Below are 27,657 nucleotides of genomic sequence, written 5' to 3'. Positions count from 1 at the left end.
TTATTATGTATCCATCACTGATGACAAAAAGACGATATTAGCATAATATTACTATATATGTACGTGTAACCATATATTACTATAGTATTGTTATCTCCGTCTACAAGTTAGTGTATGTGGTTAAAAATTCAGGGAGCTCGTGAATATTTTCAACTTTAAATCGTTCGTTAAAATACATTTTCGCACGAGCACACTGTATATAAGCGCCGTGCTCGTATACGATTACAGTTCACGTCGTCAGCCCTCCGCGTTATTGGAGACAAATCGACTTGTTGAACCACCGACTCGATTTCAAAAGGATCGAAATAAACCCTTTGTACACATATTATTATAAAATATATAATATTTATTATAAAATACAGACACGCGGTAAAAATATTCTACTCATATCAGTCATACCCACTTAATTTTTAATAGTACCAAGTAAAAAATCAGTAAACAAATCATATCCGATAGCTAATGCATAATATGTTGTGTTGAAATAGAACTATTTTTATTTTTTTTTAGAAAAAATCACAATGTAGAATTAGTATTTAGTCATATATTAAAATTACCGTTACTGATATTTCCCCATAGTTTAGTTGATAACATTATGTGATGAACAAATTCCACCCTAGGTTGATTTATCCATTGTAACGCCGCTCAGACCAAACAATTCGCAAAAAATTAATCAGCACACATCATATAGGTACAGCCGGAATGAATATAATACAGGATTATTCTTTTATCGGTAAACAACCATTTATCGTCAAATTGTTTTTATTTATTTTACTTTTTCAACTGATAACATAATATCTACAATTTTAATTTCATATTCTGAAGTGCACCAACATTATTCCACTTACCTATAGGTTAATATTATAATATTTAAATTCTTATAATTAAAATATTGTTCAATAATAGGTTTTTATAGGTATCTACGACAAAATATTCAGTAATACTATGTTTTGGTATCTATATGAAATAAAAACCTCAGTTATGTCGCCATAAAAAAATACTTAAAAAAAAAAAACATTTATTAATTTGTCTAAAAATTATTAAATGTTTGGTGACAAATACCTATCTATTTAAAAAAACTCGTACTTAATGTCTATTGGATATTTTGTTTGTGAATAAAACATTTTATCTTTTTTTTTAAATTTAAGTATAGAAAAATAGTAGCTCATAGATTATTTATCTTATAGATCACCGATTCTGTTTATTGATCAATCGTCGAGAACAATAATATATAGTGGCTGATAATTATATTGTACAAGACCAGTAGATCAAATTAAAATATTTTTTTTTTTTTATATCGTACCACATAATATATTATTATTATCAAATGCGTATAACATAATAACTTAAAATTCCAAAAAAGTTTGAAACGACTGTTTAGCGATAGAATAATAATTATAATTACCTCGACGTGTTAAACTCGTAGTCTTATATACGCCGGCGACGACCCGTCCTCGTTTTATACGCCAGCGGGACGGGGTGGTGTAGCTGCTGCGCACAGCATCGCCCCCGCCCGCCGCCGCCACCGCCTGTGGATAGTCGGCCGACATGTGGCGGGCGCCCGGCGAGTTGCGCGCAAAGGTCCCTTTTTCTCCGGCGGCGGCGGCGACCGTACCGTATCACTCGCGCGGCCCGCCGACGACGTCTCTCCAGTTGGTGCGTGTCGTCCGAACCGGCAAAATGGCCGGGCCACGAATTACGCGGTCCTTCGTACTGTACTGTGTCGCGTTCGCCGCAGCCGCAACCGCATCACGCGCCGACGGCATCGTGTACGAGAAAATACCCCTCGGTGAGTAGCAAGTATACTCGGACTGAACAACAATTTTAAAAAAACCTCTCCTCCCCCCCCTCAAAGCTGACCCTCCCACCACCACGAATGAGGATCACCGCACGTTTTCGATTCGTGACCATATCATAATTATATAATATATATTATACCTACCATATATGTATTATAATACTGTGCCAATACTTTTGGAAAAAAAACATTTACCTGCGGACGTGATTTCGCGTCGACGGTTTTCGATCGTCTGACGACATATTTTGGCGCATTTTCACATAATACCACTATATGATTCGATATAGGTAGGTACTCTCCGGGTAGGTGATATACCACGCGTATAGTGATTGCCATTAATTACCTACCTACGTACGCGATACACGACTGATCGAGTTAGGCCATATGCTAATGGTTGTGCCCCCTTAGGGCCACCTATATATACATTTTAACTTTTTATTTTAAATTCCAATTCATTCACACGATTTATATCATTTAAGATTATGGAAACTTTATAATATATTATAATCAAAAAAAAATATATATATATAATGACACGTCTTCTACTTTATATAAATAAGATAAAAACACAAATGGATTTTTATTTCTGACATCTCGGCCAATAAATATATTCCAAACAATTATAAATACTGAATTACAGGCATGCAATATTTCTATCGTATAATAGTTAACAAATGACAAGTGTATTTTAACTAACAAAATATGTCTATAATAAAATTAATAATACTCGTTTACTATAATTGTATTTTATTATTTCGGATTTAGATATTTTTTAAATTAAAATTTCAAACTGCATGTTTTGTGTTCTGAAATAAAAATGTTACCTAACTTCATATGAACGTATTTTAGTCACTTACATTTTATAAATCATGCATGATTATACGAGACTTCACAATTTCAATAGTCAGCATTTTTCTTATGTATAGTAATTATTTTCAACATTCTCATGACCCATATTTTTTAATAAATCGTTTAAATAATGAAAACATTTTAAATTTGATAACCTATGCCATGTATTTCATCAAAAAATATAGCATAATGTTTAATAACTTATTCGGGAGCGGATTTCGTCTGTTTTAGGCATCCCTTATTGTTTTTAATTTATATTTGGGCATACTGCAGTGATTCACACATATATACACGCATACAATAAAGTATATTACCAGCCGTTAATTTACATAAAATAATAATTATAAAGCAATTGACCTCGATTCTATTTCATTAACTTTTGCATCCCTAATTGTTGTTCAAATTGGACACGAATAACAATGAAATTATGCGTAATAATGAATCAAAAGGCAATAATTAAGGGCGATTAATTAGATTCATTTCAAACAAAAAAATATTAATCGAGCAGGAAAATAACATATTTTGTTTGTGTTTAAAATGTGATTTATTTGATACTCTTCCTTATGTACTCTTTATTTAATAGTTGGATACGAGGGTATTGGACACATTCCAGAATCAAAAGGAAAATAATAAATAAATAAATAAATAAAACAAGTTTGCGTCCAGATATTAGCTACCGTACTGTACAAATGCAATGTAGTGAAGTGTAAACTATCATAATATTGATTATTGAAATAACCAATTTTTTGTGCTATATGTTTGTTATATGTTATAATGATAATATGTCCCAATGTAATAATAAGTTAATACGCACATAATATGACTATAATAACTGCCAGACAATAATTTAAATGACAATCATAAAATTCAATTTTTAATATACAAAAAAAGTTAATTACTTACGTAATATACCTATTACCCATATATAAAATTTATTTTATTTTTAAATATGAAAGAAAAGCATTGCAAGGAATTATATATTTTTATTTAAGTGTATATATTTTCTTAATCAATTATGTTATAGTTCTTAATAATTTAAATATTATATTCAATAATTGGTTTTGTTTCTTCAAAAATACATTAAACATGTCTAGTAATGAATAAGCTTATGTGTTCTAACGTGGTCAAACTACAATTTACGATATAAAGTTCTCGATATAATTTTCAATATAAAAATGTGTCAATAATAAAAGTTAAAAGAAAAGAGAACAAAATAAACAAAAAAAAAAAAAAAATAATATTATTGTAACTGATGACTCGTATGAGAGTTGAGTGGCTTAATATTGGTAGTTGATTTTCGTACAATCGACAACGGAAAAGTTTAACCCATCACTATGGCCACGTGGAGTAAATATAATAATCTCACTGTGTATTTAGTATTTACGTGATTATCAGAAAGTCAGGCTCATAATAATTCACTGTAGCTTGTCGTAATAATATTATTGTACAATAATATCTTTTATTTTATACTTACATAAAATATAAAATATTTTGTTTTGCAAAAATAAAATATAGATAAGTAGGTATAATAAAAAAATTAACTGGTTTTTAAAGTTTCAAGTGACGATTGTTAGAATTTTTATTAAAGTTAAAACTACAAATACAGAATAATAATATTTATTTATGCATTATATTTAATTTATTATTATATTATATTTATGTACTAGGCATAATAATATATTTAACAATGATTGGCATACGCCGTAGTATGTATATTAATATGGTATCTTGTACCTCCTACAATTTGCGTTATGTTTATGTAAATGATAAAATATTTCAAAATAATTACTACATGTATGAAACTATACTTAACTATTATAGCTATTCTGTAGTATATATTGTGCACTACGTGAGTGCTTCTCGTTTCAACCCTTTAAATCTCTTCACTCGGTCACATAAGTTTATTATACACACTCTAAAATCTAAATATAATATATACCGTGTAAACGATGTAAAGACGACGATCATTCAGCATCAAGCAGTATTACAGCCGATTAAATAATACATTTTTTCGTTCACTATCTTTTATAGTTCTAAAAATTGACCAAAATAATTTTAACCATGTCGATCTGAAATGGTTTCTTAATGTTTCTTATGGATACAAAACATTACCTTTATTTAAATATTTTTAGATGTACATATTGGTTTAACGTATGTTATCTTATATATTATTTAGAGACATTTAAAATCATCGATTAGATAATAAAAAAAAAAAAATACATTTATTAAGATTTTAGATTTGTTGTACGTTAATTTTTTTGAAAAAAAAATTATTAAAATATATGCTTAAAGATGATGAAGGTAAATCGAAAGAAATCTGTTCTATCAACAACTTAAAATGGGGTAACTCCGAATACCCAAATAAATTGATCCAGAAACGATATTATCATTATAGTGTTTAGCTCCAGACTAAATTAATTCATGTCTGACCGATAGTATTTTGTAACAATGCTAACAATTTATCAATTTCCTTATCAGACAGATCCAATATAAATTAAAAACGGTTTTTTCCGAATTTATACCATGTAAAGATCGGAGTTACCTCATTTTGCGGTATATTTTGATTTAGTATTTTAAAACAATATTACATATATACTTAGTTTGTTTTTTGAAACGCAAATGATTTCAATAAAACCAATTTGACTTTATTTTTTAATGATATAAGTTCCTTGTTTAAAACGCATGGGATATTTTTTTTTTCATTTTTCTGTGCATCTTGTGCTTAAAGTACAAATACTACGACAACCGTAATATTCAACCTATATAGATCCTGATTTTTTTTTCAAGCACACATCAAACAATGAAATGAAAATCAAAGTTTTCAAATATTCCTTAGATATAATTATTAATTATATAAACATTATTAATTTTTAGTACCTTGTAAATTAGACATTTTTCTAAAAATGTATTTTGATTTATTCTGTATATAGTTGAAGCATAACTATATACAAACAGTTTATAATTTTATTCGATAATGTTCATTACAAATTAAAATATAAATAGAATAAATCCGTCATATTTTCATATATTTTTAATTTTGTTCAAAATTATTTTTTTTCTTGAAAAAAAGTATTCAAATCAATATGAAAAAAATATTTACAATTGAATAAAAGTCAAGTTCGAAGTAGGTAGATGTATTCATATAATACAATGGTCATTCACCACGATTTACTAGACTACGGTTAATTTAATCAAATAATATAAGTGAAAATAATGCACACAATAATTTTGGCCTTTCATTAAGGTGTACCCTGCTCTCAGTAAATCCTGATTAATTTCCATGCATAATTGGGTTTTGTGAATCCTAACCTTGCCCTAATCCACGTTTGAAATTCCGAAATCCAATTTGAATTCAGATAAAAACTAACATCTATGTAAGGTTGTGCTGAGGGTTCTGTATTTTTTACAACCATTTTCTTATGCATGGAAAATGTACGATATCATTATTTATTAACCTCGACGTTTAGGTATTACAGTTTCAGTTAAAATGTATACAAATATTTCTGATTTCGTAGAAATTCGAACACTTTTAAAATACATTATAATAATTGAACTGTAGTACAACTGCAGTACAGTATATTATATAATATTTTATATTCAACTAAATAGAACGGCGAATATTTGAAATGGCAGTATTTAAATTCAGGCGAATAATGTTACAATCGCAAGCATGAAATTGTCAAATACATATTTAATATTATACTGTAATAATATCACTGGTAACAAAAATACTATGCGTTTTTAATAATAATTTGATTGATCGATAAGTAAAGCTGAGCGCGTCAAAATCAAAATATGTACCTACAATAAAAATCAAACAAAATTTCTACATAATTGCACGAGCTAGTGAAATATTGACTAGCGTTCATAATACTCTCTCGGCGAGGGCGTTTTAAATTTGGATTTATCATTGGAAAAACGAAACAAAAACGAAATGAGCCAGCTGCTCGTTATTAGGTGATTTATACAAGCAACGGATCGCTACATAAATTCACCAGTCAAGTAATAAAATCAAAAAAACGGTACCCATTTTGTTACCTATCCCTAACACATTGGGCGTGCTACATTTTTATTGGTCGTCATTATGACACCCGAACACAAAAGCGAAAATAATTAATCCAGAACGGCCGTATAGTTGACGATCGAACAAATTTTCCGTTACAAACGGTACCTACGCAGATAAAAAAATAACAATTGTTAACTCAATACTTTACATATTTTTGATTGTTAAATTAACATTTTATGTTGAATTTACGGTACAGAACTACAGAATAATATTCAATGAGAAGTACTACCATAAAACTGAGGTACTTTAAATTCCTATTCGTGATGTACGCGAAACCACTTATTATTGGGTAGGTACCTATGTATTACTATGTATTACTATGGATTTTAAAAAAATCAAAATTAAATAGGTCCAATTTAAGCTTACAGAGTAAAGGTCATGTAAACATTTGATTGTAATAAGCTCCACAAAAGTTACGCACGCGTCCGCCTAAATTTGGCTAAAATCCAAATGGTTTTGTGAATATTTACAAGCAAGCGTATCGTTGTTTACAACCGGCAATTGCCATGTTCCAGAATTTGTAGGATCGTGCATTCCGTCAATTTAACACGAAAATAAAAATTTGGTATCTGGTGTGAATTATTTCCTTACCCACATTATCTTTTTTTTTTTTTTTTTTTTTTAAATAAATTACATGATGTTTATTATAATTTATAGGTCTGTTATTGACTGGTTGTTACTTACAGTATTGTTGTTAATTCCAATTATAAATTAGACACACAAACCGAATAGTATACTCCAAATTTCTATAATATACCCAATTTATAAAATATAACCATTACTTGATAAATTAACATTTCGAAATAAACAAATTCATCTCAACAAGTCGCTCAAAATGCTAGCCGTATATTAAATATGGTAGATGAAAGAAAACATTATATTAGAAGTCGAATTAATGTAATAAAAAACGACAAATCATAAATAAAACGATACCTAGCTATAATAAGAGGCTGCCAAAGAATATCATCTCTAAATATTATAATAAAATCAACAATAGCGCACGTGTCACGTGACAATAAAAGTCTGTGGCGAATGGCTGAGTAATAAAAATAATATGAGGTAGCTGTACTATAAGTATTATTTGTAGGAGCTTTGAAGTTTTAAATATAATATTTTTGAGTTATCTTATAGAAGTATCAAAGATTCATATCGTTAATATGCATTCCAGTTATTAAATTAAACTACCAATGGAACAAAATAAAACTGACACAATTATTTCGTTAGTCTGCACTTGTATTGTTATAGTAAATATAAAATAATCAGTAGATAACGTAAAAAAAACATTTTTTCAGTTTTGGTTGAATCAATTTAAAAATAATTTATTTCATTTTATTCGGCAGTATAACATAACTATCGTTCGTTTTAATGGTTTTTTTTATTTTAATTCGTAAATTTCGTACGGTAATCATTTGTCTCCGTATATTAGTATTTAATAATAATGTAGTGTGATTTGCCGGTAGACCTTAAACTACCTTAGGACTTATATGGTCTATGGATTTTCCCCATTAAATGTTTAATTCATTTGAATTTAATTATAATAATATTGTAATATGGTCAAACCAAACTATATGATTTAAGTATTTAAATATTTAAAACATTTAGGTAACGTTAGTATATTATATTTTGATAAGTAGTTAAAAATGTATGAAATATTTAAAATGTACATATTTTCAAAACAGTTTTTAATTTAATTTTAATCAACCGCAATATAACTTCCACAACTTCTAAATTTAACTATAACTCGTCAGCATTTACCATATACCTACGCATTGTTTCCATAATTATTATAACTATACGTATATTCTGTATAATTATTATATAATATATTAATTAACCACTGCGTTTTACTTTAAATTCGCTAAAATGTTACAAGTTTTGCTTATAAATTATTAAATACTTACTTAAATAATGTGCACCCTATAGTTTTTATAATTTTTATATTTCTATAAGTAGTTTAATTTCTGGAATATCTAAACGTAGTATATTAATCGCTAATTTTACTGACACGGTCAATAACATATTTCGTCAATAGCATATTGGTCATAATTGATCCACAATGATTATCGTTATATATTTAGATAGTATCTAGCACTGTCTTATTTTCTAATAGTTATATAATTAAAATATCCCAAGGTATCTTAGACACGGAAAACGAAAACAACCCTTAGTCCAATATAAATTGTATAATGTATATGGCGCAGAGAAGAGGAAAAAAGTATCCACCCTAATCCTATTTATCACATTGCGGTGGAGGCAGCAATCAGAAATGAGGGTTGAAAAAGCCGAAAGCGTACAAAAGCGCAGTAGGGGTTGACACAGCCCGGGCCGCGCGAAGAATAGCGTTATTTTCTCGTTATTTATCGCGTCAAACTCGACTTTTCCCTGCCCACTTCCCCTAACAGCCATCATCCTTTTCGTTTCCCAAACTTCTATGCACACAAGGGTCCTGTAGACTTCAAAACGGGATACCCTACATCGATTACACCACAGACTCGAGCATTACATACTCTCACACGCACACGTTTGTATACATATTTCACGGTCTTACTAACTGAAACCAACCACTTATAGTCCCCAAGCGACCGGTATAACGGACCTAAATATAACGTACTTTAGACTTTCATGTCGTTCTAAAAAAAAATCCAAAGTATTTCTCCGGAGAATCACTACTTTTTATAATATTTTCGGTATTCTCAATTAGATTGGAAATTTGTGGTTGAGAAATATGAGGGCCTCCCCTCTATAACGTACTTTTTAAAATATGATATGCGTGATAGTGTTAAAAGGTATCTTAAGTAGATACATGTATATATAAATATGAAAAAAAGAATATAATAATAGGGAGCTTAGAAACAAAAAAAGAAAAAGTTGTATACAATTTGTGTTCAATCTTTAATTATACTTGAAAGCCACTTATAAAAATTGAATATTTTTAAATTAAATAATAGTATGTTAAACAACATATTTATAGGCTTATTACAGTTTTTAAATTTATTAACACTATCAAAGACTTGTAATCATTTTACGTTAGAATAATTAATTTAGAAATTCAGAGAACCTTGGATGGTAAAAAAAAAAAAAAAACAAAACGTTTATGAATTAAACTGAAGTGGATTTTATGAAAACGTTTGAATTTTCAATGTTTATTTATGATTAAAGTATAAAACAAAAATACAGAAAAAATAAATATTTATAGTAGGTGCACTTTTTAATTATCAATTTAACATTTTTTTATCGAGTATAATTAAATTATTGATATTATTTTAAAATGCATAATTTTGTTACTATAATTTATTTTATTAAATTCCTTACATTTTTAATTCAGTAAAATTGTTCGAATTATAAATTATTTCATTTTGAATTTCAATAATTACGGTTTTTCATGTTTAGTTTTATCACTGTTTGTGGTTTAGTTTTTTTTAACCAAAAACAAACTGTTAACATAATACTGAAGAACTTTGAATACATTTCCACTAAACAACAAAAAATAATAATTGCAACATAAACTTAATTAAGAAATCAGCTCAAGTTCAAAAGATAGAAATTCATAAAAGGGTAACAGTTTTTTTCTTTAAAAAAATAATTTAATTTATGCTAATTGAAAAGACCTTGGTTAGATTCATATTCTAGATCTATATAATTTAATAATATTTTGCTTTTTGACTTAGTATTATATAACATCAATATAAACGATATTAACCCAACCTATAACATTTACAACATTAAGTTCACAATACTATGTAACCACGTAGATATTCCAGTGTTCGTTGTAAAATATACAAAATAATTGGGAATATAATATTTAATAAATAACCATAATTAAATACTGTACAAACCTCCAGCATGATTTTATAGTTATAGAGGTGTTTTGATAACGGAAAATGTATCAAATATTTCCATTGCACATAACATGCAATTAAAGTATAGTTGATTCAATTTGGTTCGCATATCAATGATGTTTTTTGTGAACCATAATTTATTTATTTTTTGACAATTATAAGGTTTTCTTCACATACCTTGTATTATTTATTTCAATAGTTCTTAAAATCATATTACATGTTCATTGCTCATCAAGTGTTATTCTATCTTAAATAAAAATATTTACTTTGATTAATATTTGTGTTCAATTCAAAAATTCTTAGAAATTAGTCTGGTTACATTCAAGTAAACTTAATTATAAAATTTGAAATAGCTTTTTAAATGCTATGATTTTTAAAATACACAGTATACCACGTATAAAGATCAGTAAAGTGAATTTTTAACACCAGACTACGGTGTATCGTTTTTTTTCAAAATAATTTTTTTATTATTCATTCATTCATTCAAAAAAACATACATTGATATTACTTCTAATTTAAGTTAAATGTAACAAATAATTACCATATGAATTTTAAAAATTCAAGTAACTCTTAGCGATATTTATTATTTATCATGGGCTAACAATAAATCTCAATATATTTTTAAAAGATAGACAAAATACCTAAGCACTAAATATTTAAATACTTGTGACAATAAATGTGTAATACCTGTATGCATATAAAAATACTTAAACATTTGCTGACAAACATCTACACTAAAATGTTAATCAACCAGAACTTGTTTGGTCTTAATCAGGCAGCTGAACTTTAACCCGATAACTCCGATCAGTATTTGTCTTTAATTTTTTCAGCTACCTCGAGGATTACAAAAGGGTTTTAAAAAAACACAATTTGTTAAATAAACAGAAACGATAATTATATTATGTTTATTTACAACGGAAAATTGACTCATGGATAGTTGTTTGCACTACTAATTAAAATATCCATACAGCAGGTAGTACATTTTTAGGCTGTGTAACTATCTTTATTTTAGAAAATCCAGAAATATAAATCTAATTACTCACACTTTAAAATTATGCATAATATTTGTACAATTTTCAAGTAATCACCATGCTCACTAACGATAACGTAATGCATGTATTATAAACGTAGGTGAAGGATTAATAGTATATATAAATGTATAATTATTATAAAATTGCCCTTGAACTTACGATAGTACCTATAATATATGAACCTCGAGTATACTGAGCTCCATGTATTAGGTGTGTTTATACAGATACTTACATATTATGTTAAAAACTTCAAATGTTATAACTATGGTACCACCAAAAAATTATAATACCAGTGGTTTTAGCGAGTATAAATTTCAATAAAATTTAAAACAACAAAGGTAAAGTGATGTTAAGTTCATCTGATATAAAGAATTTATAGAAATGGATTTTTTAATATCTCACATAGTAGATGTACCTATGGTATTATTATCGACTTTCTGTACTTTATATGCATGTGTGTTTAATTTGTCTTCTTTCACTTGTTTAGATAATTTATAATTATTTTTATTTGTAAAAACACACTAATTCATTGAGTATCACTTTTTTCAATTAAATAGTATTTAACTAGTTTAAAAACACTTATTAATTCTCCAATGTACGAGACAGTTTTATGAGGATAAATTTACCATAAAAAAAAATAATAAATAATTACAAAATAACAGTAGAAAAAGAAAAACCATTATCGTGAAAATGTAAAACATCGTTTTATACAATCTAAATTCCATGGAGTTTTTAAGCAGTTAAATGAACCGAGGATATATCAACCTCTCCCATTATCCCTCTGAAATACAGGAAATATATTTTTATCTGGCGCGAAATGTTCGGATATCTAAGTCCGGACGTACACCAAAAGGTTTAATATGCACATATATCTAGTAGTATAATTAACAAAGATGTCAGAGATTGAGTAATCACCTTCGATATGTTAAGGTGTGATGATATTTTTAATTTTTTTCTCTCTTCAGCATTATTTTAATTACTCTTGTCTATAGTGTATATTAAAATCCATATATTATAGGTACATTATTATTTACTAGTAATATACTAATGTAATATAATCTAAACATAACTATGCATTAAGGGACATTTTAATTGACTATCGATTGTCCGTGTCTGCAATGTATCTGTAACCTAATTTATACTTAGATAGTGAAAGATATAATTTTCCACCTCTATTACGTCGTATTAACAATAATAATAATAACATAATAAAAGCTCAATCATTCAACTTTGGATAAGTTATACGTACCTATTTGTGACAATGCATATTAAAATATATTAATTTTAAAATTTATCTAATTTATTTAGTTTTCATAACTAATACAAACTGCATAGTAAAAACATTTTGGTAGGCAATTTAAAACATATTATATTACATATTATATAAACGATTGAGAGAATTTCTCACCACGTGACCAATGAAGTATAACAAATAGACGCAACCCATGAAGGTTTGATAAATTATGCAAAAATCGAGTTGCCAATGTTTATTTTTTAAATCCCACGTTTTGTAAGTATATTTTTATATAGGTATATGATGATTCTTTTATTATATTTCGATATGCAGACGACTTTGCTATAAGTTGTCAATTTTATTGTTCGATTTGTGAGTTTTATAAAAATTATATTCTTATTATTAAAAAAAATATTGTTAGAGTTCAGATAGGTACCAATATAATTACATTATTTACATTATTCACGAATTTACGATCATATTAAATTAGTTGGTGGATATCAATTTAATTTATTTATTTGATAAGGGCATTGACTGCTTTTGTTGAAGTTCTTATAGAGTTCCTAAAAGTTTTGTAAAAGGCTTATAAATTATAAATTAAAAGTTTTTTTTTGTATTTGGGTGACATAACGGTTTGAAAAAAAAGTCATTAGAATCAATTAATTTGAAAATAAGTGTGGTACGAATAAATTACAATATATTAAAATATATGATAATTAAACTAAATATGTTTTAAATAGAATATAATGTTTCTAACATTTTTTGTATGATGAACATTCAATTAAATTTAAATATAAAACATAAGAATTAAATTAGGTAGGTACCAAAAATGTATATACATTTTTCAAAAAGTTGCAATTGATTGACTGGCGATCAAAAATAAACGTTTTTTCATTACACATTTAAGGTTAACTATGAATAGGGTTTTTTAAGCATTTGAACATCATGCGTAGAGTTAATTAAAAATAAACAGTCAAGTAGAGCATAACTCATGTTATATATTATAATATATATAAATTATAATGCATAGATATTTAAAAACAGTTTTATACATTTTTTGCGAGGAAACTAACCAATTTTTATATTTTAAAATTGTAATATAACAAAAAATGTATATATTGTACATATTTTACTATTGTTAGAACAATATTTTGAAAAACTAACAGTAAAATATTTATACTAACACACGATTAATAAGAGGACGAGCAATAAATCGCTAATTTAAATATTGGGTATAATATTATGGGTTTCTAATTTGGTTTCATCGCTACATACATGTTGTCACATAAATTTACCCTGGGTCAATTAGTTGTAAACAATTGAACCTATTTTCATAAAGGGGAGTGATCCACTCATATATTGTATAATTATATGTGCTACGTTCTAAGAAAAATGTTTAATATCAAGACCGATTGTGTTATTACCAGGGCTCGTAAGTTCATGCCCTAAAAAATGCTTAAATAAGCATGCATTTATGCACTCAAAATTGGCAAAATATGCATTGCAATATGCACTAAATATCTAAAACGATGCACTTAAAAAATACTTACTTAAAAAAAATCGTAAACAATTTTTGAAAAAACATGAATTATCCATTCATTTCTGTATAGTTGTATCTTATTTTATTATGTCACAATTAAAAAAAAAATAGATTTTAAAATAGAATATAAACGATTGCGTTTTATTTACGTCAAATGTTGATTCTTTCATGGTATTTCCATAAAAAATGCATATTGATATAATAATATGAATAGGAATATCAAAATCATGTATAATATGTCAGGTAAAATAGAAATATTATAGATATAGTAAAAATTATATTACTAATAAAATGAAAAATGTATTTATTTTGATCACATTAATATTGGTCGAGTGATTATGTGTTGAACCATATATAGTAGGTACCTAAAACAACAACATCCGATTTATTGTCTTGTCTGTTATATTATGAGAATGTATTGACAATTACTATGTTTAGAGTTATCATTCGTTTTAAATTATGAAAAAAAATTGGAAAACCGTAAAAGCAAGTAAACTCGTTTATTGGTGTCTCATATTAAAATGTCGTCTGAATGTTAATGTATAAAATCTACTTGTATTATATATTTCAATACAAAAGTCTTTCATCTTCATAAATTATATGATCTTTGGTGAAATTGTTTTGTGTCCAAACTTTAAATGCATAAAAACATTTGAATGGTGTCTGTCTGTTCATCGAATCATGGTATTCTATTGTATATATATAATAATATATACCTAGTGTGACAGTATTGTATCAATAAGCAAACGATATTTAAAACTTATTTTTTCTCGTTATTAAATATTAATAGTTTTAGCAATCGAATACATTTCAATACTTTAATTTATACAAACATTTTAATAATATAATATATTAGGCATTACGAATTATTTTCTTCTATACTCGAGTTAATATAATATTTTCAAACCTGTCGAATTTTTGATTTTTTCACTATTCCCGCAGAATTTGTTCGTATTCAAAATTAAATTAGTTAAAATATAAAATAATGTGTGTTTTTTTATCTAACATGATGTAGATAACATATATAAATTAAATTAGAATAATTCAAGTGAGCTTGTATAATACATTAAATGCACAGTTTAAATTAACTTTTTTTTTTAACAATTTAAAGTAAGTTATAATATCATAACTATATATATGTTATGTTTGGCCAAACTTTGTGAATTTGTGCCAAACACTGGCGATTTATATATTGTTTACGGGACGCTTTTACTTTTTGGCAAAACCCCGAAATAAATGACTAGAATAATTTTAAATTTACCGAGCAGAGTAATTTATAAATTCATATGTATTATAACAGTGAAACTTCATCGCCAAGCTCACACATCTAAAAACTTACGGAAACACTGTTGTTTTGTATACGTATCCAAAACAAACAAACGGTCCAAATCTAGTTAATCTTATTGTATAATACTTTTTTATACATGTCACGAAATACTTTAATTATTATATTAACATAATTGCATTATTTTAAATTAGCATTTGTTTTATGTTTGAAAATCATGTGTTCAAATGACGTTTGTTTAAAATGTTCTGATGTACCTATATAACAAAAATACAAACTATAAATATTTAGACGTTTTATTATAATTAAACATAAAACACGCTATAATTACCCATTTTTAATTGCTTGCATGATTTTACTAAACATTATGCGGAAACTTGTGAAGTATTTTGTAATATTATAAATTAAAATGTCAAGAAATTGAAAATTTATATTTAATATTATTATTAAAATATTTTTACACCATACGTCTTATTCAAAATAATAACAAAATTGAGGTTATTTTTATTATGCCATTAAAATATTTCTAAACCATTCAATAAGATAATATTATACTAGGTAGTTTATCTAGTTACGAAGCAATTAAATATATTTTATTATAACATAAATTATTAAATATTCAACTATAAGTCACTTATGTTTGTATCTGCCTTATATTAACGTATCATCAGGTAAGTCGGAAACGCTATTACATGTACATAATATTTCCTAATTATAAATGTCATGTAAACGTACGCGTGTAGGTATGTCGGTCTTATTCGTGTCACACATTTTACAAACGCCCCCGTCTATATTATATTCATAATAAAGATGTGCATCTATTTTTTTTATTATCATTGTAGTTCCCCACGACTATATCACAGTTAAACTGTTTAACTCGGTGGTGTGTGAAATCAATTTTGGAGGGTAAAGCGTTAAAAGATGGCATCTACGATAATATTATTATGAACGGGAATCATTGATCGGCACGAAGGCGGCGACGGTCATTTCGCCCGGTGGGTGGTTGTGTTGGGGGATGAATAGACGCCGAGAGGAAAAGGGGGTCAGAGGCGAGATATCGTTGGAATGTTTATGGTCAGAGCATGTGACTTTTATTGAACTTTGGGCGTATCCGCCGCCAATCTTGTGTGTTTTTGTTTCTTCCGACCGTCGCGTTCGCCGTCTTTGATGCGTGCTCTTTCACCGACCGGACGACCTGTTATATAGGAATCGCCAAAAAGGGCATAACGATGATTTTTTTATATTAAAAAAAAAAATCGGGTGACGAAAAACTCACCGCAGTATACCTATCGCACGTGTACTTAACCAGACCTGCAACAGAATGCGTAGGTAGATAAACCCGAATAATCTGTACAGTTATGGAGTGTGCAATATATGTATAATACATATGAATGAAGTATGTATGTATGAATGTATGTATGTATGTATGTATGTATGTATGTATGTATGTATGTATGTATGTATGTATGTATGTATGTATGTATGTATGTATGTATGTATGTATGTATGTATGTATGTATGTATGTATGTATGTATGCCTGTTTGTGTGTATAGGTATACCTACCGATGGTGGACCGCTGTGGATGATTATTCGAGCCGAGACCAAAGGAGGGAGAGGGAATAATAAATTGGCTGGACGGCGATATTTCATGGCCGAAATCTCTGGACTTGAACTTCGGCCATTATGACGTTAAAAAAAAATACGGTGGCTGAAGAATTACACTGATTCTGGTAGTCGGGAACGAACGGGGGTAAAAAGTAAAAACAGGGATAACCTAAAAAATAAATAAAAAGAAGAATCATATAACCCTGCAGACCCTTTAAATTCGCTGAACCGTGTGTTCGAATAGGGGTCTACTCTCTGCTGTTGTAGAGATTCTCGTTTTAAACTGTTCGACGGCGATGGTATAGTCTTATTGTTATTTTTTTATTTATTTTTTGTTTTTTCGTTCCCCTACCCTATATGATGGCCTTGAGCCGTATTCCACGAATATCCAGAAGTTGTGTGTTATTGAATTTCGAAATTTCAGGCAATTCATTCATTGTAATATCTATGTAATATATTATAATGTTGAAACTCGATAAAAATAATAAATAAAATATTGACAATAATCGCATGTCTGGATCAAACAGTGAATTATTATTTTTAAAAAAACCCTCTTTACAAAAACAGTTCATGACAATTCTATTTTTAAATTTAATTTTAATATCGAAATTGTTACATACAGATTATAAGAGCATGTAAAAAAATAACTAATTAATTGCTCGTAAAAAGGCCAAAATCTCGTGAAAAGTCAGTGAAAGTGAAAAAAAGGAAGCCATCTACTACACTAATTTCTATGATTAGTTTAAAAAAAATCTAATAATTTTATGAGTAATTAATAATTTTTTAATAATTGTTCAATCATGAAAGACTAATGACCCTCACTATTTTCATTTTTTCCTCCTCAAATTATGTTGAAACACGAGAATCATTAATTTATAAAAATAAAAAGTGAATAGATTAAATCAGGCGTGCATGACCCTTAAGGCATGTTTACGAAACCACCCAATGTGGAAATCAAACCAGCCTGACTTTAAAGCATAATAAGAGGTTGAAAAAGTTAATTTAGGTTTATGTTTATTGTAAAAACGTACCACAGTTAGACTGTTAGAGAAGAAAAAAATTTAAATTGTTTCAAATGTACAACAAAAATCAAAAATTAATATTATACACTGTAATATTGACATCATTTATAATATTATAAATTTATAAGATATCGTATTACGCTTGCATGCTTTATTATGGTACTTACAATAACATCGGTTGTTAAACGGATGCTTTGTGGTCCCGTCCTCGTGTAAAGTCGAATCCTTAACCCAAAAAATCTATTAAAGTTAATTAAATAATTATATTTTTTATGTTTTAGTCAAATTCATTTGGCAGAATAATTATTTTAAATATTTAAGCAAATAATTAAAATAACTTATTGGCGATTATTTGTTCTCATTTTATGATAACAAATAAGAATTGTTTTATTTGGCATTATTGCCTATAAGTTTCTACTATGTCAATGTATCCTTATTTAACAATTTAAATTGTGTATAATGTCATACATCCAAGTAAAATTAAATATAACTAATTATGTTTTTTTTTTCCAAAAATAAATCGTAGTAGGTAGTTGTTTCACTAAATATGTTTACGAGAGAATTTTTCTCGTGGAATTCGGCACTATACATTTTCTGCTTATTACACGCCTTTCCGTTCCGAGATAATTTATTTATTTTCCACGCGCAGCGGTTACTTAACCGTTATCACCCCTGCAGTTATTCTCTTATCTGCGGGTGTCCTAGTAGAAACTTTAGGTACCTACATACACGTCGTATTATTTACGGGTAGCCTGAGGATTTTTTTTTTTAAATGTTTCACCCGTTGCCATAGGTAATCCTTTTTGTAGATCTCCAGGTCCGATAAGTGCCCAGTGCCCACACATACGGCCATGGCTATGTTAATATTCGAGAGATTACGTTACATTTTTTCCCGTAGTTTTAACATGCCCGTGTACCGGAACGGTTGGTCGTTGCTGGCACTGGTCGAGCGACCGCTGTGTTAGGGATAAGAGCATTTCCGTTTTCGAAGACCGGTTCAAAGGTCTTGTCTGAAGGTGTTGGATACAATCCAAAAGCCTTGTTTTCCGGTCATATAATTCGAAATAAAAATCACAAGGGTGCAAAAAAAAAATGATATAAAAAGAGAGTGAAATGGAAAAAGAGAGAAATACACTATACAGCTAAAACCTTCTGTAAAGACCGGAAATACTTCCGAGAACGGTAGTAAAACCGTGTTTTTAGTTTCCGACCGATTACAAATCTCCTAACCCTACTGAATGGACACTTAGATGAATCAGCACGAAATAAATATATCCAGCCAACATTAATATTCTTTTATGACAATAAATTATTCTTTTGAGTTGGTTTTAAAAATAATTTTAGGAGAACTAAATATAGAACTTCTCGTTATTTATAATTTAAACTATTTATCTACTAATTTATTTGTTAATGTATAGTTGATTGTTAAAAAAAATTACATTTATGAGAGTAAATTAATTAATTATTAATTAAAAAATAACCAAAACAATTTGTGAAATAAGTAAATATTTAACATTAATATTTTTAATTTTTAAATATTAAGCTATCGATTATTGTTAAACTTTTATTTTGTATTTTTAAGTGATTCTTCATATAAACCCTAAAACACTGATTTGGTATTTTAATATTGAATTTAAAAAAAAAAAGTTTTTTTCCAAACGCAAGAAATTCCTTTAAGAATTTTAATAACTTAAAAAATACCACGCTTTTATAAATAAATAAAAATATCTTGTAAATATGAAACAGACATTGCCTATATCAATCATATAAGCAATAATCATTATACTATAATTTATATAGATCAATAATAAATGTGTTTGTTCAAAAGTAAAATAGGTATTGTATTATTTTTAAAATAATAGACAATTATTATAATCCTCATAAACAACTCAACTTAAACTAACTCTTAATTTAAACTATATTATATAAAAATTAAAATAAATAGGTCTATTCAATCCTAAAATGTTATCAAGATGTATTAGTAATTTTTCAAACTCGCAATATTTTGCGCTCTTATTTATCTTATCCTATTCAGGTAGCTCATTTTGGTAAAATAACAACGTTATTCTCACTACACCTTATCATAATGTTTACAAAGTTAACCAGATAATAGTAATCATATTAACAATTAACATACATCGATTTCATGCACAACACGTTAATTTAATTACCAATTTTGTCGCTAATTAATAATGTATTATTATTATTAATTATTAGCATGGGAACAATATTATTATTCAGACGGCGCTCTGGGTATGCAATATCATTACATTGACGTATTGATTTTAGGTATACTCGCTGTTTTTTAATAGGTCCCTCAATATTTTGTAAGTAAATTTACAAGCTTATAACCAAAGTCGTATAAACAATAATATGTGTAGGTGCATCATAATATACTTATTGCCTATCACCTCATTGGGTACAGACTATATATTATAAAATTTATCTATTTATCTATTAATTCAACGAAATCATAATAAATATTAAAAAAATAAAAAGTATAGTTCTGATATTTGTATAAAATTATGTGGATGTTAAAAAAAATTAGTTATTGGAGTAACTAACATTGTTTTACCTACCTATCGAGTTGATAATATTATCCCTGGTTCAGTGGCGGATCCAGGGCTTAATTTTGGTAGGGGCATGGGGGGGGGGGAGTGGCAAAAGTACAAAAAGTTGCAAGATTGGCTACAAAATTGGCTAAACACAGTGTAAAACAAAAGAAAACTACGGTGTTGGGGGTGTGGGCAAATGCTCCTTTGACCCCCCCCTGGATCCACCACTGCCTTGGTTTCAAATATATATTATTTTATTATACATTTGACATATGTTTGCATAATTTAATGCTAAGAATTAATACGAATTATTATGATTAATTTTTACGTTGATTTTGTATTTTTGCAGGTAGGTATAAGATAAAAAAACATTAAACAAATAAAAAATGCATATCCATACAATATTAGGAATTTATGTAGGTACCTATATTATAATAATTGCCTTAAAATAAAAGAAACGGAAGAACGTTAGTACCATAATGGTGTTTCAGTTAACATCTATGATTTATCGATAAGTGATTTTAAACTATGAAAAGGTTTATTCGATCTATTCTTTGGGGAGACATCAATGTATCTCCATGTTACCTATAATGATCCATTTGATTTTATAATAAAACATTTGGACAGCGCACTATGATTTTGTGTTAAAATTATTGTCACGGACCGAATATTATAACCACACGAAGATACGCATTCGTTAACACATTACAATATACCCATCTATATATTATGCATTGCATGGTAAAACAAATGCGGTTTATTCGACGAATTGTCCACACTCGACTGGTGTGGTTATATGGTCATCACAATATTATTGATGTCGTTTCCACATGGATATAATAATATTGTTGTTATAATGATATACCTATGATTGTCTTAAAATAAAAAAAAACGGAAGAACGTTAATTTAGTACCATACTACCATAATGGTGTTTCAGTTAACATCTTTGATTTATCGATAAACTTTGAAAAGGTTTATTCGATATATTGGTCGGGGAGACGGAGACATTACTGTATTTCCATATTACTATCTATAATGATCCATTTGATTTTAAAATAAAACTTTTGGACAGCGCACCATGATTTTGTGTTAATATTATTTTCATGGACCGAATATAATAACCACACGAAGATACACATTCGTTAACACATTATATACCCACCTATATATGCATAGAATGGTAAAACAAATGAGGTTGATTCGACGAATTTTCCACACTCGACCGGTGTGGTTATGGTCATCACAATATTATCGGCGTCGTTTCCACATGGACATAATAATATTGTTGTTGTAATAATGAAATATATCATGTTACGGTCCCTATCGCAATCACGGCCGTTTTACCGTCGTCGTGTAGACACTGCGTCGGTATAGTGTTGGGCCGCCGCCGCCGCTGACGACGACGACGTTCAATCGGTCGGAACAATGACGATAACGTGCGCGTGCGCATTCGGCACGACCGGCACGTGATTATGACAACACCGGACGCTTGCATGGCCGACCGTCCGACCAGATTTAATTAAAATCCGGTGATTCCAACCCTCTCTCCATTACCACCCCTCCCTGAAAATTTCTGACCCTACCACATGTTATGGCGTGGTACTACACAGCCTCGTCATTACTTATACGCACTAGTGTACTACCGCTATATTATATATATATATATATATTATATACTTACATACCTGCTCGTAAATATAGGTATACGTTTCATAGTCACACTGCTGCAGTTATATAACTGTCAGTGGCAGACGGCAGTTCGTCCGTGCAGGTTCACACTTCCTTGAAAAATGTGATATATCTTCATGATAATAATATTATTGCCCCGAAACTACATCTGACTACCCATCACCTGATTATTTTTATTAAGTTTTTAATTGAAATTTACGAAAAACGTTTTTCGATTTTTTTTTTCTAGGTAGGTAGTTTATAATATTAATAAAAACTGTGGTCAGTATATACCTGCTGCTGAAATAACATAGCACGAATCCAAATATCCATTATAGTTTTACGCACAAACCGAGTGTTGCGATTGGTGCGATATCGTCGCACAAATAAGCCAGCCATTAGTGTGCAGTGTGTCGCACGCACGTGAGAATGACCAAATGCTAGTGTTTGGTAATGCGAGGGGTAAAGGGACATACGTGCTAGTGTACTACAAACATTTTCGCTCATCGACTGCAGAAATGCCCGACAGTTCAATATGACTACAATATTATTATAATAATAATATTGTTCCAAAATATGCCGACAGTATAGTTAGGGTTGCCCAGATAAGTCATTTCCGTCTTTGGTTGGCGGTCTAATAACGAATTTCGTATGTATTACATACTTATTATGCAGGATAATGGATATATAGTTACTATTATTAATTATTGATTGAGTATAATATTAATGTCAACAAAAGTATATTATTTTATTCGATATAAGGAATAAATTAAAAATTGTCTTATAATTTGGAGAGCGTCGTTATATCCTCGTCCCCCCCCCCCCCCCGGACCACAACCGTGACCAAACAAACCACTATTATCCTATTAAAGTTTATTTTTTGTAAGATTTTCGATTTTTGATTCAGATGTTCTGTAACGGTTGTTGACCAACACGCATAAAACATAAAAACTAAATACCCATCACCCAGTCACAAGTGGAGGCCAAATATCCTAATAAACCACTACCAACTAAATTTTTTCTTCGATCGCCATCTATATAAGGGAGGACAATATTGATGATTTCCCACGGTAGCTTCATCGTTTATTGTATTCAAACAATAATATTATATCATCAGATGGGTCTGACGTAGTAAGCGTATATTATATCTCTAAGTATATAAATATTAAACTATATACCAAAACGCTACTCTTAAGCTAGCATAGTCGTGTGTCCACATGTTCACTAGACTATAGGTACACACGCTGTTTTTTTTTCCATCTTTACGGTTTTGTTTTTGTCACTCACCTTCATATTTGTTCTATACACTGCTGATACTTTATGACTATTATTCGTTGAAGAAGGCTGCCATTACATAGGTGGTTTTGCACTCGTCCCCAAGCCATCGACTCTAATATGGAAATTCGTGGTGTTTATAGAACTATTACGAAACCAACCACCCATTTTGCACCCTCCCCGGCGAATTTTCATCGACAGGCACCAGTGCACCACCCTTTGGTCTTGTTTTACACTAATGAAGCTCAAAGACGAAATAAACAGTCAATAATAATATTATATTATATAAGTCTGCGGAACTCGCCGTCGCAGGTATACAGACTTCACATTATTATAATATTTAAACGTACGACGCGGGGAACAGACGCCTCCACCGATGGAGCGTGTTTAATTAACAAGCGAGTCGTTGCGACGATGTTCGTCACCGCCCACCGACTGCAGAATCCTTTGGACCGTCATTCAACCCCCGACTCCGACATTACACGTATACAATAATAATAATCACATACGTGAATATTATATATTATTATGATTTACGTACAAGGTGTACGCTTGCTTAATATTATATGTACCCACATATAAACGCGTAAGTACGGAGACGATTCGAAAACCCTGAATACCCTGACTGACTATGGGATCGGGGCTGGGTTCGCCGCCCATCATGACGCCTGCCACCAGACCCAGATGGATATTTCTGTTCATCCCCCTCCCCACCTGGTAGCTTGTCTGACGCGCGTGTGTGTGTGTGTGTGTGTGTGTGTGTGCGTATGTGTGCGCGCGTGTTTTACTTTCCCTATTTCTATAGTTTCAATAGAAACCGACAACAATAGTCTTATTATCATCATCATTATTATTATTATTATTATTATTTTCATTATTGTAATCATTATTATTATTATTGTGTATGACGACGACACGGCGCAGTGCATTTCACATTATAATAGTATACCTACTATTTGAGATGAATACCTATATATACTTATATTATATACATTGCACTGAAAGCTCGGCAATACGGTTCTTGAACGAGTCCTCCGTCAAGTCTCACCCGGGTGCGGATGACAAAAGAGACAAAATAGTCTCGGTTCTCCCGCCTACGACATCTATATAATAGATATATCATATACATTTATACACACAAAACCATTTTTTATTTACCTATACCCGCAATACTAATTTCCCGATGAATAATTCTCTAATTATTAGACTTGTGAAACTTCTCAAACCCAATACCTATTCCTTAGATTCTAATACGACATCTTATTTTATCATAATATAATTATTATTAAACTAATAATTAAATGTACTAATTAATTCCATTGTATTCCATGATACGCTGACGAAACACTGCTATTAAATCTAAGATTACTTATTTGTTACATTATCAAAGTTCAACGGAACTGTTTATTAAATAAGTAAAAATGGATTTATAACGCTTAGACGCTTTGTATTGTATAAATAATATTATCGCCTGTAGTTTACATCATCTAGATTCTAGAAAATAAAGTAACACGTGAACAGATACAACTCAACTTTGAATAATACCATATGATCTTAATTTGTTTCATTTTTTCCACCCGAATTGTGAGAAATATGTAATATGAAATATTAATAATATTAGTTTTATGGTTCGTTTTTCTCACGATTATCACAATATAATGAAATAATATTTATTATTATTATTTATTTTTAATTTTAACACACATTAGTTCAACAAAATGTAATAATATAATATTATACAGTATCTCGTGATAAAAGTAAAAATACATAAATATACGTTGTTATTAATTCGTTTGAAAACATGAGGAAACAGAATAAAATAAATTCTACATTCTCGTGGTAAGTCGTGTAAGACCTAATGTCATGTTGACGACATTTCCATTAATTTATAAAAATAGGGGTGTAGAAATGTTCAGTATAATTTACATGAATTCATTATTTTCCATTATGTGGTTTTGTGTGTAAACGAAAATCAATAAAAAAAATATTACTCTCGGATTGTATAATATAAAGAACTTTGTACGTTGTACCCGGGAAAATATTTTATAGATGGCCCATGGCCGCCACAGCCACGATTCCTTTATAGTAATCTACGGTGTTAGTGTACCTATTTTTTCGTAACACCCTCCTAGGAGCTATGGAAAATCCCGTCAGTAAAAATAGATGTTTCGGTCCTGTGCAAGTTTTTATAATAAGATAAAAGAAACGGGGTCACCACCGGCGACCTGATTTTCCTGATAAATACAATAACAGTAAAATAGAAAGTAGGTACTTAACTACATAATAATAATATCAATATTATTATACAGTAATTTTAAGGAACTAGCAACTTATTTTTGCCACTATTTTGTTTAAATAATGCATTGGTTTTCAATAAATTATTTAATGCCTATAAAAGTACGACGTAAACTAAAATATATCAATACCAGGTGATTATGATGCTTTTAGTATATTATTATAATTTACTTGTATATTAATTTGTTTTTGCTCACCTAAACATTTTAATTAAGGTACTATTTCATAAAATAAATGTTTTTTATTAAATCTAAAAAAAGGCTTGGCCTCAAACTCTTATTCACCCACCCCACTAAATTTTACTTGAACTAAAATTTTTTCATTTTAAAATTATTCAACTTGATCTAAATCTTCCAAAAATTTTAATCTTTTAATTATAGATATAGGTAATATCATGACAAATTAGATAGGTATCATCACAGTTGTACTAGTTATCCGCAGTATGCGCATCTCCTTCACCTCCGTCCAATGTCGTAGCTCTCCATTTTGCATGGGTTGATTTTGTTCTATGTTATATATGTATGCATATGATTGATAGCCAATACGAAGTGGAGAACTACGATAAAGGCGAAGTAAAGAGCGGAGAATGCGTTTCAAAATACTGTGGTGATACCTATCTAATTTGTCATGGGTAGTATAGTACAACAAATGAAGTAGGATGAAATTGAAAACCTTAAATCCAAATACTCGTCAAGTTTAAACCGTTTTACGAAATGTAAGATGTAATTATAAAAAATAGTTTAAACTATTATGTATTTATAATTTATCTATTGATATCATGTATCATATTTTATTATTAAATACATATTGTCACCTATTTTGTTTGAAATCAATAAACGAACTCTTAATGGCTAATTACTAATTTTCACTTTTGAAAAATTCACCAAAATAAATGAAACTTCGTACCTATTTCCCTTAATGAAGGGGTTGTGTTAAATATTAATATTTAACAAGCAATTTCTAATTGTTCCAAAATAATTATTTCATTTAAATATCTACGTATCCAATATCCTCGTACATAATATATACTAAATTTATATTATTCTAATTTTGTTTTAATATGTTTAATTATTGGTATACTTATACCAGTATTTTTAAGTAGCAAAAAATGATAATGGTAAATATTTTTATAGTTATCATTATATAGTTTTACTCATTTAAAATATTTATGTAGTAGATTAATCATTAATCAACTATATGAAGGAAGTAGCTTATAAAATAAAATTGCATTCTAAAAATTGTATTAAATAAAATCTCATTTTATAACTTATTGTTTGACAATTATTATAAATACGTTATACGTTGTATTATAAAACAAACATGAAAAAAAAAATCAAATAATGATTTTGGCTTACAATACGATACTTGAATAACTTTTACTTCTCAACTTTTGATAACATTTGAGTAAGCGAGACTTTTGAACTCTTGAGTTACAATATTGAACATAACTTGTATAATAGTTGGCTTAATATTTTCACACGTCAGAAAGAAATGCTAATAATTATTTATCACCAAGGAATCTTATAAGTGAAGGGAAATAATCCAAAACTTGGTATCGCCAAAAATCAAAATTTTCACAAATTAAGAAAAACTTTA

At 28.8% G+C, this 27,657-nt stretch overlaps 1 protein-coding gene across 1 annotated transcript in view; it reads left to right on the top strand.

Annotated features, from left to right (window-relative positions):
- The first annotated feature begins 1,613 nt into the window (after positions 1-1,613).
- Positions 1,614-27,657, top strand: part of LOC100159738 (glutamate receptor 1) — a 205,493-nt gene continuing 179,449 nt past the window's right edge. Inside the window, exon 1 of the mRNA XM_029487942.1 lies at positions 1,614-1,786. Within this exon, the coding sequence (XP_029343802.1) occupies positions 1,678-1,786 (109 nt within the window). The 5' untranslated portion in view covers positions 1,614-1,677. The remainder of the gene's footprint in view (positions 1,787-27,657) is intronic.

This window comes from Acyrthosiphon pisum, chromosome A1 (assembly GCF_005508785.2).
Source record: "Acyrthosiphon pisum isolate AL4f chromosome A1, pea_aphid_22Mar2018_4r6ur, whole genome shotgun sequence".
Lineage (NCBI taxonomy): Eukaryota > Metazoa > Arthropoda > Insecta > Hemiptera > Aphididae > Acyrthosiphon > Acyrthosiphon pisum.
Note: the sequence above shows the minus strand (reverse complement) of the source record. Positions and strands in the feature narration are given on the sequence as shown.